The sequence below is a fragment of the Mesocricetus auratus genome, unplaced genomic scaffold (genome assembly GCF_017639785.1).
Source record: "Mesocricetus auratus isolate SY011 unplaced genomic scaffold, BCM_Maur_2.0 Super-Scaffold_100676, whole genome shotgun sequence".
In the NCBI taxonomy this organism is placed as follows: domain Eukaryota; kingdom Metazoa; phylum Chordata; class Mammalia; order Rodentia; family Cricetidae; genus Mesocricetus; species Mesocricetus auratus.
Window position 1 is genome coordinate 182,493,446 of NW_024429266.1, and position 16,142 is coordinate 182,509,587.

The 16,142-nt window shown below is 41.6% G+C and overlaps 1 protein-coding gene across 2 annotated transcripts; it reads left to right on the plus strand.

Moving 5' to 3' along the window:
- Window positions 1-1,974: 1,974 nt before the first annotated feature.
- Window positions 1,975-14,698, plus strand: LOC110340161 (C-type lectin domain family 4 member A). Of its 2 annotated transcripts, XM_040737394.1 has the most exons (7): window positions 1,975-2,076; window positions 3,062-3,205; window positions 4,292-4,408; window positions 6,970-7,071; window positions 9,876-10,027; window positions 10,901-11,013; window positions 13,222-14,698. In XM_040737394.1, exons 2-7 carry the CDS (start codon window positions 3,124-3,126, stop codon window positions 13,361-13,363), a joined length of 708 nt encoding a protein of 235 aa, XP_040593328.1. In that variant the 5' UTR covers window positions 1,975-2,076; window positions 3,062-3,123; the 3' UTR covers window positions 13,364-14,698. The 2 variants fall into 2 exon arrangements, with proteins under 2 accessions (XP_040593328.1, XP_040593327.1); XM_040737393.1 differs by lacking the exon at window positions 1,975-2,076 and having other exon boundaries at window positions 2,953-3,205.
- The last annotated feature ends 1,444 nt before the right edge of the window (window positions 14,699-16,142 follow it).

The following is a 16,142-nucleotide window of genomic DNA, read 5'->3' on the forward strand; positions in this document are numbered from 1 at the left end:
AGGAGAGAATCTATTAGTATCATTTAGCCAAAGGGACATAGAATACTGACTCTTAAAACTTATCATTAAACCCATAGATCAATGCTGCACCTGCACCACAAGCAACTCCAAGGTATCAGGAAAAGAGAGACCAGACGTCCACTTGTTTGTACTAAGAGAATGCATGTGCTGCCTTTATTGCCAGGAGAGAGAGTGTGTGTGTGTCTTCATTGCAAGTGCTAAGAGGTCTCTCTCTTGTAAGAGGGAGGAGCTTTATATACAGGTTTACAGCACAGTGGAAAAACCCCAGGTAGAAGAGATCGTTGTTTTCCTCCTGCTGAATGTTGACGTCAGAGGGTCAAGGCCAGGGCAGTAAGCCAGGACTAGAAAACAGAAAGCACTTGGACTGGAAAACAAGTTGCACTTGTAGGCTGACCAGCAACTCACAGAGACCCCATGGGGCTGGGGCCCAACATCTCCCCCCTTCTTTATATATAAATTAGCACCTATCTCAGGTGACTAGGATGTTAATGTCAATCTTAGTATACAAAAACAAACATTTATAAACAATATTTAGGAATGTGGGTGTCGTTCTTTCCAAGCTACTTCCTGCTGTTAAGGGGCGCTGAAATACCATGGGGATCATGACAAAAAAAAAATCAAAACCCAGAAACCTGTTGAAGTTCTTGTTTTTGTGGTCTGTAAGGCTGCATCATCTCAGCTGTTTTAGGTGTTGGATCACCTGGGCCACTGCTTCAGGTGGTCTTGCTTTATCAAACCATACTAGTCTGGAAGGAACCCACAGCTTTTTATGTTCTGTGGAAACAAAAGCAGAAATTCTTTTCCCAAGTAACCTGTCCTTATATTTAAATTTAGAAGTCAAAGCATTTTCAAAACATGCAAGTTGGAATAATTTAGTAACATTAATAATCAAATGTCTTTCAGCAGTTTTTGTTTCTTTCTCAGCAATTAAACAATTTAAAGACACCACAACTGTACACAGTATCCAGACTCTCTGTGTATTTTCCATTTTATATACTTTTATCTTTTCCTTTTCTTTTACTTAATACCAGTACCTCCTTTATTAACCGTTACCAATTTTCAATTCACTCACTTTTAATCCATCCTCCAACTGAGGGTGATCTCTCAGGTTCCCCTTTCTTTCCTGACCTTGGTGTCAGGCGAAGGCCTGGAGATTTAATCCAATCCACCCTCCAACCGAGGGTGATCTCTCAGGTTCCCCTTTCTTTCCTGACCTTTGTCAGGCGAAGGCCTGGAGATTTAATCCAATCCACCCTTCAACCTAGGGCGATCTCTCAGGGTCCCCTTTCTTTCCTGACCTTGGTGTCAGGCGAAGGCCTGGAGATTTAATCTAATCCACCCTTCAACCTAGGGTGATCTCTCAGGTTCCCCTTTCTTTCCTGACCTTGGTGTCAGGCGAAGGCCTGGAGATTTAATCCAATCCACCCCCCAACTGAGCTCTCAAATAAACCCTGGAGATTTGACCATTCAATTTTACTGTTAGAAGTTGAGGTACCTGTTTAATTCTTTTCTTTCTCAAGTCTCTCCTCCCCTGAGTCTTCTTTCTGGCCGATCTTTAACAGTCTTTCCAAGTGTCTCTGGATCTCAGTGGAACCTCCAATTGTGCTTCAGCGCCACAAGCAACTCCAAGGTATCAGGAAAAGAGAGACTAGACATTCAGCTGTTTGTACTAAGAGAATGTATGTGTAGCCTTTATTGCCAGGAGAGAGTGTGTGTGTGTCTTCATTGCAAGTGCTAACAGGTCTCTCCCTTGTAGGAGGGAGGAGCTTTTTATACAAGTTTACAGCACAGTGGAAAAAACCCCAGGTAGAAGAGATCGTTGTTTTCCTCCTGCTGGATGTTGATGTCAGAGGGTCAAGGCCAGGGCAGTAAGCCAGGACTAGGAAACAGAAAGCACTTGGACTGGAAAACAAGTTGCACTTGTAGGCTGACCAGCAACTCACAGAGACCCCATGGGGCTGGGGCCCAACAGATCAATGTATCTCTCGACCCTCTCCTGAGAAGCTTCAATTTGCTGTAGATGATGAGTAACACAGAGACCCACACCTGGCCAAGGTACAGAGATTAAATAGAATGCTTACCTCTAGGTGGGACATATATACCACAATCCTCTTTCCCACAAATTTCAAGGAACATTGTGGAAGAGGGCACAGAAATTTTCAGAGCCAAATGTGATGGGTGACTACAAGGAAACTGTATTTTGGATACAGCAGGGCATCTGAATATATGGACTCATAGTGGCCATTACACAAGCACAAGTCATACCAAATTCTATCATGGGAGAAACCCTGTCTCTAGGTTGTTCCAGGGTCTGGCTATTACAAATAATGCTGCTATGAACATCGTTGGGCAAGCCTCCTTGTGGTGTGATTGAGCAGCCTTTGGGTATATACCCAAGATTCTTCCAGGGATTCTCATGTCTCCCCTTCATTTTGATTGGTACAGGTTGGGATCTCAAAAATGTTTAATTTTTTATTTCCTTTATGGCAAAATACTTCAAATACATTTTAAAGTATCATTGGCCATCTGAATTTCTTCATTTGAGAACTCTCTGATCAGTTTGTTCATGAGTCCTGTTAGAAAAGATTTTTGCCCCTATCCTGTAAGTTGTCTCTTCACCCTGCTAATTGTTTCTTTTGCCGTTTATGCCACATTTTTCTGCTTATGTCCTTGTCTCTTCCAAGTTAATGCTTCAGGGAGGCCAAGTGGCAGCTCTTCAGGGCTCAGGACTAGGAATCATAGCACAAGGAGGCTTTATAGTGGAGGTTGTCTCAGACAAAGTTCAGAATCTCAACTGTGTGAGGAGTTTGACTTCTCCAATGGCCTGCTTCCTCTTTCCCATTCCTTCCTGTTTTTCTTCTCTCCCCCTCTGAGTTCTTGGTATCACTATGATTGTATAACTGTCCTGCGTGTATTCTCTGCCTGTGGTTTTCTCTTTGTAAATCAGGGGACTGGACCTCATGCTGCATGCTCAGGGCAGCTGTCTCTCATCCCTAGCTGGTATCGCGATAATTTGCTCCCACATTTGTTTTTTGTTCAGGACTTATTTTTAAAAAGGGATGGTACACATCTTTTGAGGGCAGGGGAAGATTTCTTCTCAGCATGTTCTCAGAAAACATTTATATTAACACGAACTTCAAAAATAAACTTGATTCTTCAGACATCAAAGCAGACTCTCCTCCAGGTAAGAAAGCATTTTCTGATGCTCCTGGTTAGTGATGAATAAACAAAGACAGATGATCTTGCTTTCTGGCTGTGTCTCTGGGTCACTGGAGTCTCAACCAAGTGTGCTGCCTCTAGACAGATGTGAAAGGTTGTGGGACTAGACATTGGAAAAGAGAAGGTGTTGTCTTCACTTTTGCCATCTAGAGAAAATCACACCACCCATGTTATTGTATCTTTTCTACATATAAATACACATAAATATATGTAACAAATTGCTTCAGAAGTTAAACTATGATTACTGATTTTCCCTTCTCTATTTGGTAACATATAGTAGTCTGTTTGGCATTCAAGTGTTGAATAACTTTTTTTTTTCACTCATCTCCCTCCAGTGATGAGGACAGAACCTAGGACCTTATACATGGTTGGGAGTATTGTAACTCTTTTAGAATTGGTGACTAAAAATGTCGTGACTTCATCATAAAATGTAACTTCTTGACTACTGAATACTTTGAAGTTGAAAGTAAGCTGGAAGACTTTAAAAGTATATAATGAAGTACTATGCAACCATTATAAAACTGATAAAAAGACATGATGATATAGAAAAACATTCATCCATATGTTCAGGCACATGCCTGTAATCACAAAACTCAGGAGGCTGAGATGGGGGGTGATGTGAGTTTGAGGCATAATGTACTACATAATGAATTCAACGTCTGCCAGGGTACATACCATGACCCTGTCTCAAAAAATAAAACAAAAAATCATAAAGGAAAAAAATCATGACATAATGTCAAAGAAAATTATAGTTAGGAACCATTATCTATGATGTTCCAGTTGAGGAAAATAAACATTTATATGTAAAAACTTTACACTCGTTGGAAAGATACATACCAAAATACTGACAACAGTCATTCTCAGTGTCAGGAATGAGTGATTTTACACATACTGTAATGTTTCTATAATTAACATGATTTTTCCTATTTGCATTTTCTTATTATTTCAAACATCATGTTATTAGTGTTTATCATGCACAAAAAGAGAGGAATATGAGAAAGAAGAGGAAAAGGCAACAGAACTCAAGACATGAATTTGCTTTGTCTTTCAGCTCCTCAAAAGAAGACCAAGTCTCACGAAAGTTGTCATAGATTCTCCAGAGTCCTCCTCACTTCACTCACAATATACTTCCTGCTGTTGACAATCTTAATCTCCACTGCTCTGATCAGTAAGTATGCAGAGGGACAAGTAAACAAAGAGAAGGAAAGGGACCCATTAGATGGCTACCCAGAAACCTGAGACAGATGCTTTCTCTGGGGAGGTAGATGACATTGGGAATTTTGTTCTGACTCAGAACAATTCTTCTGTAAAGTCATTCATTCTCACTGGGGAAGCAAGTGTGTTTGTTGGTGTCACAGAGTGAAACCCTGGGCATGTGTGTTAGACTACAGTACTGAGGACGGGTCTGTGTTTCCTCAGCAGTGTCTAGAAGCCAGCCCCATTGGATACGTAGATATTTGTATTTGGAGCGAGCAGGGCGATGAGAAAACATGGCCAGAGCTATTCCAGGGACAGTGCTCTAGTAGATTTCCTTCTAACCATTTGCTTTTGTTCCAGATTGTATGAAAGCTAGTTCATAAAATAGTGGGTTTCTATGTAGATTGGCTTTCAATTTATGAACAATTAAAAAGCATAAACTATATTTTATGTAGGTGTTATATTCATTCATTCAATAATGAATAATATCCATTTCCTATATATTAGGCAGCATGTCAGAGAATAGTTAAGTGAACCAGTGCTTAAAAAATTGCATGGAAAATGCTATGCAGGTGGGAAGTAAGAAGTTAACACAGGGGGCTAAGAAAAGCTTGGAGCAGATGACATCTAGACCCGTGTGTGCCCTCAGTGTCATAGACATGAGGGAGTGTGGAAAACATGAGCTAATATAGGGATGCATTACTGCACTGTATATTGCTACATGAAACTGTAGAGGTCATACAAAACTAAACTCAGGTCCTACAGTAGTACATACCATATTACTCGGGTATCTCCTCTAAATGTTATTTTATTTAGTAGACTTAGTAGGTTAATTGAGCTTTTTATTTAATTCTTGCTTGGTGGATTTCCTGAGACTGGTCTGTCTTGGAAGATCCCTTTGGTCCTAGGTAAACTTACTCCTTCTCATGGATCCATGAATCAGTAACAGACAACCCAGCTTCACATGCCACTGCAAACTTCCAGGCCAGATGGTGGCAGTAAGCCAAATTCAACATGGAGCAACATACATTTGCCTTTGTGTACTTTAGTAGCCAAAGAAAGTCTTAAAGGCAGCTCAGATGAGGTTACGTGGAAATAGACACAGTTTCTTGAGTAGGGAACTGCAAAGGCATAGCCTAAGTGGATATTCACATCAGGAAGGTGTGTCCAGTTTTGCAGTGTGCCATAATCATGGAGATCCACTGAAGAATCAGAAGCAGGGCATGTTAAATTAAAACTGACTCAGAGAAGCGTGCTCTCACAGAGGTTTGGGAAGGAAGACAGGTGGAAATTAGGAAGCTAATTCAGAATCCCTTTGAGCAGTACTCAGTGTGTGATCCAAGGATCATGCTGATGATCGCAGGAGGGGAGAGAAACTGGACCGAAAGGAGGTGAAGTTTTGATCAGTATTGATAGCTGAGGATTGGGGGACACACAAGAGTGAGGTATGGTTTAATGTTCTGATTTCATGAAATCAGATGTTATGAAGTTATCTGAAGAGGAAGAAGATAAGAGGTTTGGGTGGACTATGGTGATCTAAGTTTTGTTTACGTTCATCTGAATTTCAGATGCACAGACTTAGTCTGATGCATATTAACATGTTTTAGGAAAGAGGTGTACATTTTAGAAGACCTTTGCTTATAGGCAACAGATAACAAAAAAAGCCCACTAATAAAACAAAACAACAATGCCTAGTCCCCACCCCCACCAACCCAGGAAAAAGCAATACCACTAAGCAAGAGGAGTTTGGAGAAAGAGAGGTGTAGGTGGAACTGGGAACAATATTCCATTGTAAGAGAGGCGGGTGTAGAAGGAAACAGAAGGAAAGAACACAGGAAACAGCATCAAGCAGGACCAGGCAAAGCTGGAGGAGCCACTGTCTCCCAACAGTCGCGGAGGAAGAGAAGCAGGCTAGGATCATGTGAGAAGTCCCATAGGAAGATGACTGTTAAGAGTACACGAGGGGCATTGATATCTATTTCAAGAACAGTTTGGTAAATTACAGAAGTGAGAGCCAGAACCTAGTGACTCAAGGAACAAGGGGAGATGAGGAAGGGAAAAAAGAAAATTGTGTTTCTAGAGGAAAGGTGAGCTAGTCTTAAGTGAGGAGCACCGTGAATGTGTGGGGACACTGAGAAGTCAGAGCTGGCTGGTGGAGGGAGGACAGGGAAGAAGAGGGCAGAAACAAAGTCCTTTTGATCAGTGCCGGGCTCTCTTATGACTTTGTGCTCAGGTAACCTGGAATTAGCTCATTTCTCCCACAACCAACCAACCAACCAACCAACCAACCAACCAACCAACCAACTGCACTAACTTGTATAGTTAGGGATGATCTGAAACTTCTGATCTTCCTCATTCTAACTCCCAACTGCTAGATACTATGGTGATGGTAATCTTTCCCAGGTAGTCTCTAACTACTCAGGTAATTGGACATTTATGGACTTGATTTCTACAAAGAATGTAAGAAAGTAAAAGTAAAGAGTTGAGTCTTAGCCCTACCAGAAAAATGAATGCTTTTATTTTGTTTCATAGTTTTGTTTAAAAAATATTCTCAACTTCTTGAAGAAAAAGAAATCAGAAAAGAACTGACTTATACTGAATTGGAATGTACAAAGCAGCATACACTTTTGAAAGGTAAGGCCTAGAATCTGCATTTCCAACAAGATACTCCGGTAGATGCTCAGTAATGGGTACTATGGGGACATGCTCAGATCAGCTGACCAGGGAGTCTCTTCTAGAGGTCTCCAATGAGGCATAATTGGGAAGTGTGGCAACCTATTGACAATGAAGGAGACTTTCAGGGAGGGAGAGCCAATGGCAGTCTGAGTGAAATTTATGAGAGACAGAAAGGAGCTCCGGAAAGAATAAAGCAAACCTGATGTTGTGAACGTGAGCATCTCCAGGAAGTCATGCTCAAGGATGTGTGTTTAAGATTTCATTTTTAATTAAAATATGTTTATATGCAAGTGTCTGTGTGTAGATTTGTGTATGTGAGTGCAATGCCTGGAGTTACAAGTGGTTGTCAGTCACAGGGTGTGAGTGCTGGGAACTGAACTCCAGTCTTCTGTGAGATCATTTCACACCCTTAATCACTGTGTGTATGTGTATGTGTGTGTGTGTGTGTGTGTGTGTGTGTGTGTGTGTGTGTGATGATGTTGCTGCTTTGTCAGTTACGGTGTCTACAAAGTGTAATTTATTCAAAATTTGGATGCAGACTTTGTTTTTCTTGTAAACTAAGACGGAAGGTGGACTTGTGAAGGTGTATTGCTTAGGTTTAGGAAAGAGAAGCAAGTGCTTAAGGCTATTACCAACTTGGGCCCCAAGTAAGTGAAGTGTCTCTACTGTTTGATATCTTTAAGGAGATGTCTTTGGAATACACCATTTGGCCCTCAATAAGCACAGTTTGTTTATTGTCTGTGACAAGAGAGCCTTTGGAGAAGACTGTTTGAGCTTGTCTAGGGTTCCTGCCCTTCTCAGCAGATGTCTCTGTCTCTTCATTCAGCGTGTCCTTTGCTGTAAAGAAGTCTGCAGTCCTATTCAGGGAGTCTTTGCGTATGCCTACATCTTGAAATGTTTCTCTATTTCTTTCTCTAACAATTTCAGGGTTCCAAGCCTCATAGCAAGGCGTTTAGTCCATTTAGACTCTATTTTAGAGTCAATTTTTATACAGAATGACTGTGAATTTAGCTTCATTCTTTTGCATACTGGTAACTAGTTTTCCCAATACAATTTGTTGAAGAGCCTATCTTCCTCCACTGTGTATTTTTGGTGAAAGTCAGGTGGCTGTAGCTGTGTGGGTTTACGTTTGTGGTTCTCTTTTGTGTTTATTGATCAATGTGTCTCCTTTTGTGCTGGTGACGTGCCCTATAGTGTAGCCTGAAGTCAGGCATGGTGGCACCTTCAACATTATCCTTTTCCTTCAGGGTGGCTTTGGCTATCCAAGGACTTCTGTGCTTCTGTACGACTTTCGAGATTGTTTTGCCTATTTATCTTATGAAAAATCTTGACTTTTTTTGTGGGGATTGCATTCCTCTGTAGGCATTCAGGGTCTTTATATGAGACTTTATTTTTCTGCTACATTTCAGTTTTCCATCCCTTGAGAATTCGCTGATATCTCTCTTGCTTTCAGGATTAAATGTAACTCCCTGGAAAACTTAAAATATGATTTTCAGACAAAATTTCCATTCAGCTCCTTTTTTAATTTATATATATATATTTATTTTTAAGTTTAAATTTAGATTAGAAACAAGGTTGCTTCACAAGTCAGTTCCAGGTCCCTCTCCCTTTCCCTTCCCTTCTCCCCCCAAACCCCTCATTATCCCCTCATTTCCCCAGGGAGGGTGAAGCCTCCATGGGGGTGTCCATAGTCTGTCATTTCATCCAGGGCAGGGCCTAGACCCTCCCCCAAGAGTTCAGGGTGAGAGTGCATCTCACATTGTTGGATGAGAGTCCAAAGTCCATGTGTATACTTGGGATGAATACTGATCTACTGCCCAAGGCTCAATAGATTACCTAGTCCTCCTCACTGACACCCCCATCCAACGGGTCTTGATTAGTCCTATGCTGGATTCCCAGGCATCAGCATGGGATTCTAGAGTTAACCTTTGTCAGGTCAGCTGTTTCTGGGGGTTAAACCAGCCCAGTCTTAATCCCTTTGGTCATCAGTCCTCCCTCACTGTCACTGGGTTCCATGACTTCAGCTCAGTGTTTAGCTGTGGGAGTCTGCCTCTTCTTCCATCAGCCATTGAATGAAGGTTCTGTTTCCCAGACTCTCTGGCCATGGGATTGTAGGCTGGCACTCCCCAGATCTATGTCTAAAATCCATATATGAGAGAGTACATGCCATGTTTCTCTTTTTGTGACTGTGTTACCTCACTCAGGATGGTTTCTTCTAGTGTCATCCATTTGCCTGCAAATCTCAGGATTCCATTGTTTTTTTCCACATTCAGCTCCTTTTTATTCATTGATGGTTTACATAGTTTTGAAACCAATACTTTAGCTATGTTGTTTATTGTAATATATTGACTACCACTTTTATCACCACTAGTGAAAAATATCTGTCTGCTAACTCTGAAATTTTACTGCCTTGGTTAATTACATCTGCTGTTTCATGTATAAATATGTGTGTATTTATGCAATACGCAAACTTTCTGGTTCTTGGTATGATGAGTTCTATTCTTTAGAGACCCAGACTGTTTGGCAATATGTCCTCGATGTCTGAGTGCCCTTTATACTGCTTTCCTGACAGTACCCAGTAGGACAAAGGGGCCCTGATGTTAGTATCCACAGAGGTAGACTGTAGTTTCTTGGCACCTGAGAGGAGGGACTCCTTGTTGAATCTGGAGAAGTAGGCAGTCCCAACTCCCACGTAGTCTCTGCACACAGCAACTTTTAAATGACTTTATTACATTGCCCTTATATCTCCTTCCTCCCCATAGACAAAGTCTGGAGCTGTTGCCCAAAGGACTGGAAGGCATTTAGTTCCCACTGCTACTTTGTTTCCACTGACTTGGCAACTTGGAGCCAGAGTGAGGAGAAGTGCTCCAGCATGGGCGCTCGTCTGATGGTGGTCCACAGCAAGGAAGAGCAGGTGCATTGTGGGAGAGAGTGGGGCCTGGGGCCTGCCTGGTGTCTGCCTCTTTTTACTGCGAGGGAGTTTTGTGGGCACGGGTGTAGGTGATGTGGCAGAACGCTTTCCATCAGATAGCAGAAGGGTTGCTTCAGCCTTGGCATTCTACACCTTGCTCCTGCTTCAGTGGAGCTGAACAACCCACTAGGAACCATGGCGACAGAAATGCAAGGCCTGAGGGTGGAGGGAAGGATGAACTGTTTCTGCCTGAAAGACCAGTGTGTGATTCCAGAACTCTAATGCCTCCTGCTCAACAGAGGAGGGCGCAGAGCTGACCAGGGAAATGGGATGGAATCAGGAGAGTCACAGCCAGCCATCAGCAATGAAATATCTGAAGTTATGAAGGGAGAAAATGATTAATCTGTAAAATTCTGTCATGCACAACTTTCAAGAATGGTCTTGGGGAAGAAAAGAGGGGAGTGAGTCTGAGATGAGAATTCATTATGATCATGGACAGAGATTGTTTCCAGTGACATGGAAATCAGTCTATGAGTGATGACTTTGTGTCCTGGACAGATGGAGAAGTTGGCCCTCCTGGGGGTGGGGGTGGATCTTCTAGTCCTTTAGTCTTTCTCTGTCTTCTCATCCTGTGTCACCAGAAAAAGTATCACAGTCTAAAATGTGTAATTATTGTTTATTAATCTAAAATTTGAAAAACATTTAAGGGCCTAGAGAGATGAACTAGGTTTGATTATTATATATTTGCATATGTGCATCACATTGAACCTATAATTTTGTGGAGTTAAAATAATTTTTAAAAGAGGTTATAAAACTTGTATAACAGAAAAAGCAGCCCTCCATCCAGGATGAATGCTTTATCTTTCTTTCCTCTAGGGTTTCATCACCAAGATCCTGGAAGTTAAAGTTGCTTATTTTATCGGGCTCTCGGATCCAGGTCATCGACAGTGGCGATGGGCTGATCAGACACCATACAATGAAAGTGCCACGTGAGTCTAGAGTACCTAGAGGAGTCCTGGGCCCTGTGGCATGAGAAGACTTTAGGGTGTTCCAGCTGTTGGTTATGAAACTAAAACAGCTCACTCCTGTTGTGGCTGCTTGGGATGGAGTTACTTTTATTCCCATATACTCATCACAGGAGTCCTGTGAGACAGGTGTTACTGATATTCCTATTAGAGATGAGGAAATTGAGTTTGAAGAGTGTAGAATAATATGTACCCTGGGTACACAATCTAGGCGCTTACACCCAGGTGGGTTTTGTTATGCTTCCAGTCACTCATCTACATTTTAAAAACTGGGATCTATGTTTATTTGTGTGTATGTATGTGTCTCTGTGTGTGTGTGCCATGTATATATGGGTGCCCATGGGGCCCATAAAAGGTGTTGGATCCCCTGGATCTGGGGTCACAATGTGGTATGACCATGCCAATACGGGTGAAGGTAATTCTCATGTTTTCTGGAAAAGCAGCAAGCACTCTTAATTTCTGAGCCATATCTCCAGGTTTAATTTATATCTTCTTTCTTTCTATTTATTTTTTTAAAAACAATCTTTTCTCATTTTGCATACCAATATCAGTTGCCACTCCCTTTTCCTCCTGCTCTCCCCCACCTCCCCCCCCAATCCACTCCTCAGAGAAGGTAAGACTTCCAGTCAACAAAGTCTCTGGCACAACATTTTGAGGCAGGACCAAGGCCCTTCCTCTATATCTAGGCTGAGTAAGGTATCCCTCCAAAGAGAATGTGCTCCAAAAAGCCAGTTCAAGTATTAGGAATATATCTTGTTTCCACTGGCAGTTGCTCCACAGACTGCCCAAGCCCCACAACTGTCACTCACATTCAGAAGGCCTAATTGGGTCCTATGCAGGTTCCCACACTGCCATTTCAGAGTCACTGAGCTCCCATTTGCTCAGGTCAGCTGTTTCTGTGGGTATCTCCATCATCGTCTTGACTGCTTTGCTTGTATTGTAACTTCCCCTCTCTTCAACTGGACTCTGGGAGCTCTACCCAGATTTGCAGGCAAATGGATGGAACTAGAAAAATCATCCTGAGAGAGGTAACATAGACCCAGAAAGAGTAACACAGTATGTGCTCACTCATAAGTGGATATTAGATGTAATGCAAAGGATAACCAGCCTATAGTATATGACCCCAGAGAAGCTAGGTAACGAGGAGAACCCTAAGAGAGACATATATGGATCCCCTGGAAAGGGGAAATAGACAAGATCTCTTGAGAAATTTGAGAGTATGAATTGGGGGAGAAGGGAAGACAGAAGGGGAGGAGGGGAGAAGAGGAGGGGAGGAAAACATGAAGGAATGGGATGATTGAGATGGGGGAAGGACAGAGAGGGAGAGCAAGGAAAGAGATATCTTGGTTGAGGGAGCCATTATGGGGCTATCAAGAAACTGGCACGAGGGAAATTTCCAGGAATCCACAAGGATGACCCCAGCTAATCCCCTAAACAATAGTGTAGAGGGTACCTGAACTGGCCTTCCCCTGTAATCAGATTGATGACTACCTTAATTGTCATCATAGAACCTTCATCCAGCAACTGATGGAAGCAGATGCAGAGACTCATTTATATCTTTATAACAACAATTAATGTCAAGATAATAACTGATTATTTCTCATAAATCAAAGTCCACAATCTGAAATTGTTGTGTTTTGTGTTTATGTAATTATTTAAAAACCCTAATATCTTAGTATTTTCCCATATTCTACCCTGATTTTTGTTGTGAAAAATAAATAGTGATGGTGTTGTAATTTTCAGTTTTCAGAGAAGAAAAGTAGAAATCCAGGATATTAAATTACTTGTCCTAGATGGCAGAAATAAGTAGATTAACTAGATATTTTAACTAGTTCTCCAGTCTCTAAAATAAGACTGTTGTAAAAATGAAAAGACCTTTTCAGCATGTAAATAAGCACCATGGAATGGCAGTCCCCAGGTACCAAGACCTGGGGTGAAGTAGCCTCTGGGATGTGTGTGGGAAAACAGTTAAGGACAAGCTAAGAGGACACTGAATGCGGTGGGCCCTGTTTTCAGGGAAATGTCAGACACGGGTGGTGGAGAATGGCTGGTTTGTACACACTTGATCTGATTTCCACAAATTCCAGCCTCATCCCCAGGCTTGCTTACTCTTGCTTTTTCTTTCCCAGCATTGCTGTAGGAAACACCCTGATACTCTTTCCTCCCTTTCAGGTTCTGGCACCCAGGTGAGCCCAACGACAACCAAGAACAATGTGTTGCAATAAATCATCGACGTTCTAGTTGGGGCTGGAATGACATCCTTTGCAGTAGTAAACAGAAGTCTGTTTGTCAGATGAAGAAAATATACTTATGAAAATGTATTCCCCATGGACACATGATTGCATTTTTATCCACCATTACACAGACACCAAGTTCTTTTTGTAGAAGAGATGTCCACAAAATTTTAGGTAGGCATCCCACAGTTATACCTATAATATGGGTCCTCATACACATTTATTTATTCATCCTTACTCTCTTTATATAACGAGAACTTCCCATGTACCAGAGACTATACAGGATCCCTTTGTGCATATGTGGAAGCACACCAGCTTCTCTGCCCATTCTTAGATTCCTGAAGCCTTAATTGATGATAGAATTGTATGGTGTGGTCCCTCTACCCATTTCTCTGTCTTTTTTCCTCTGTTATTGGATTTATTGATGTCTAATTGACAAATCACAAATATTAATATTACACTGACTTGTGGAACTGCACTGGGCAATGGCTATCACAATTAGGTTAACAACACCCTCTATTATCTTTCATAGTTGCCTGTTTTGTGTGTATGTGATGTTAGAACATTTAAGATCTTCTTAAGCACATTCAGACAGACAGGGTGACATTGTTATGTACTGCCACTTTGATCCTCAGTGCTTACTCACATTTCATTTGGCAGTTCGTACCTTTCCATCATCAATTTCATGTCTCCCAATACCTGTATTACCAGGAACCATTCAGGAACTTGGTCTTCATGGCTAGTGTGTGGGGTACTGTGGGTGCTGTGAGGCTGATGAGGGTCTCTAAGGAGTGGCTAATCCTAGACTGGATGACCTTCATCAACAGAAATTTTGAGAAGATGATAGCAACCTTCTAATGGCACCCCCAGTGATTCTTGGTGTCTCACCTTGATGCATGCCACATTAGGGATAGCCTCTGCCCTGTAGATGGACGCTGAGGAGACCCACATGTCCCATGGAAGCCTTTCAACTGTTTATTATGAATATTTTGAAACAGAAGTTGACTGGATGGTGTCATCGATACTCATATAGCTACTGTCTATATTAATGGCTGTTGACATTTTGATAATTTGATATATATATATGTGTGCGTATGCATATATACATACATGTGATATGGGATAATGCTCTTGTAACTGTAAAGATTTGTCACTGTATTGGTTTAATAAAAAACTGATTGGCTAGTAGCTAGGCAGGAAGTATAGGTGGGGTGACCAGACTATGACAATTCCAGGAAGAGGAAAGGCAGAGATGCAGTTGCCAGCTAGACATAGAGGAAGCAAGATGAGAATGTCTCACTGAGAAAAAGTACCACACCATTTGGCTAAACATAGATAAGAATTATGGGTTAATGTAAGCTGTAAGAGTTTTTCAGTAATAAGCCTGAGCAATAGGCCAAACAGTTTATAATTAATATAAGCCTCTGTATGTTTATTTGGTACTGAACAGCTTTGGGACTGGGTGGGACAGAAACTTCTGTCTACATGTTATGCTCAAACATTTGGCAAGAATTCCAACATAAAACCTGACAAAAACATGAAAAGGGATTCTGGACACAAAAGAACAGGATCAAGTCTGCCTTCTTGGTAGCAGAATTTTATCGAATGGGCTCTGTTTGCTAGAGGCAAGCAGAGGCACAGCTTCTCAAAGAGAGGCTTCCTGATTCAGCATTAATAGCAAAAACTCATGGCTCCTTTAAAAGGCCCTGCTGCCAGATACTTAAATGGTGTTTATGAGTAGTTGGCAGCATGCTTCTTGTTGGTGACACAAACCTAGAAACTCTGCAGAGTTGTGGCATAAACATGACTGCCACCAGTACCTTGGCCATGAAGCTAGACTCTCAGCTAACCAAGGAATGGGGTGGAGACAGCTGCTGCTTTGTCCTAGCCATGCCATTTATCAGATTAAAGACTCATGTGGTCATCAAAGACCTCAATTTAAATTCATCCACACTGAACCTCATAGAAGAGAAAGTGGGAAATACATTGGAACACATAGGCACAGGAGACCACTTCCTAAATAGAACACCAGTAGCACAGACTCTGAGAGCAACAATTAGTAAATAGGGCCTCCTGAAACTGAGAAGCTTCTGTAATCCAAAGAACACAGTCAACAAGACAAAACAGCAGCCTACAGAATGGGGAAAGATCTTCATCAACCCCTCATCTGACAGAGGACTGATCTCCAAAATATACAACGAACTCAAGAAACCAGAAATCAAACTACCAAATAACCTAATTAAGAAATGGGATACAGATCTAAATAGAGAATTCTCAACAGAACAATCTTAAATGACAGAAAGACACTTAAGAACTAGACAACATCCTTAGTCATCAGAGAAATGCAATTCAAAACAATTCTGAGATTCCATCTTACACTAATCAGAATGGCTAAAATAAAAAACACCTAAAAATAAAAAATAAAAACAAAGCCGGGCAGTGGTGGCGCACACCTTTAATCCCAGCACTCGGGAGGCAGAGGCAGGCGGATCTCTGTGAGTTCGAGGCCAGGCTGGATGGACAGCCTCCAAAGCAATACAGAGAAACCCTGTCTCGAAAAACCAAAACAAACAAACAAACAAACAAAAAAAAACAAAAAAACCCCACCAATGACAGCTTATGCTGGAGAGGATGTAGAGAAAGGGGAACACGCCTCCATTGCTAGTGGGAGTGCAAACTTGTACAGCCACTACGGAAATCAATATGGTGGTTTCTCAGAAAATTAGGGATCTACTTACCTCAAGACCCTTCAATACCACTGTTGGGCATATACCTGAAGAGGGCACATTCACACCACAAGGACATTTGCTCAGCTATGCTCAGAGCAACTTTATTTGTAATAGCCAGATCTTGGAAAAA

Bases quoted from the DNA above. Each gene is read 5' to 3' on its own strand.
- LOC110340161 (XM_040737394.1), top strand. From the start codon at position 3,124: ATGTTCTCAGAAAACATTTATATTAACACGAACTTCAAAAATAAACTT. The intron at 7,072-9,875 runs GTAAGGCCTAGA...TCCTCCCCATAG, and splicing joins GCAGCATACACTTTTGAAAG to ACAAAGTCTGGAGCTGTTGC. The intron at 11,014-13,221 runs GTGAGTCTAGAG...CCTCCCTTTCAG, and splicing joins CCATACAATGAAAGTGCCAC to GTTCTGGCACCCAGGTGAGC.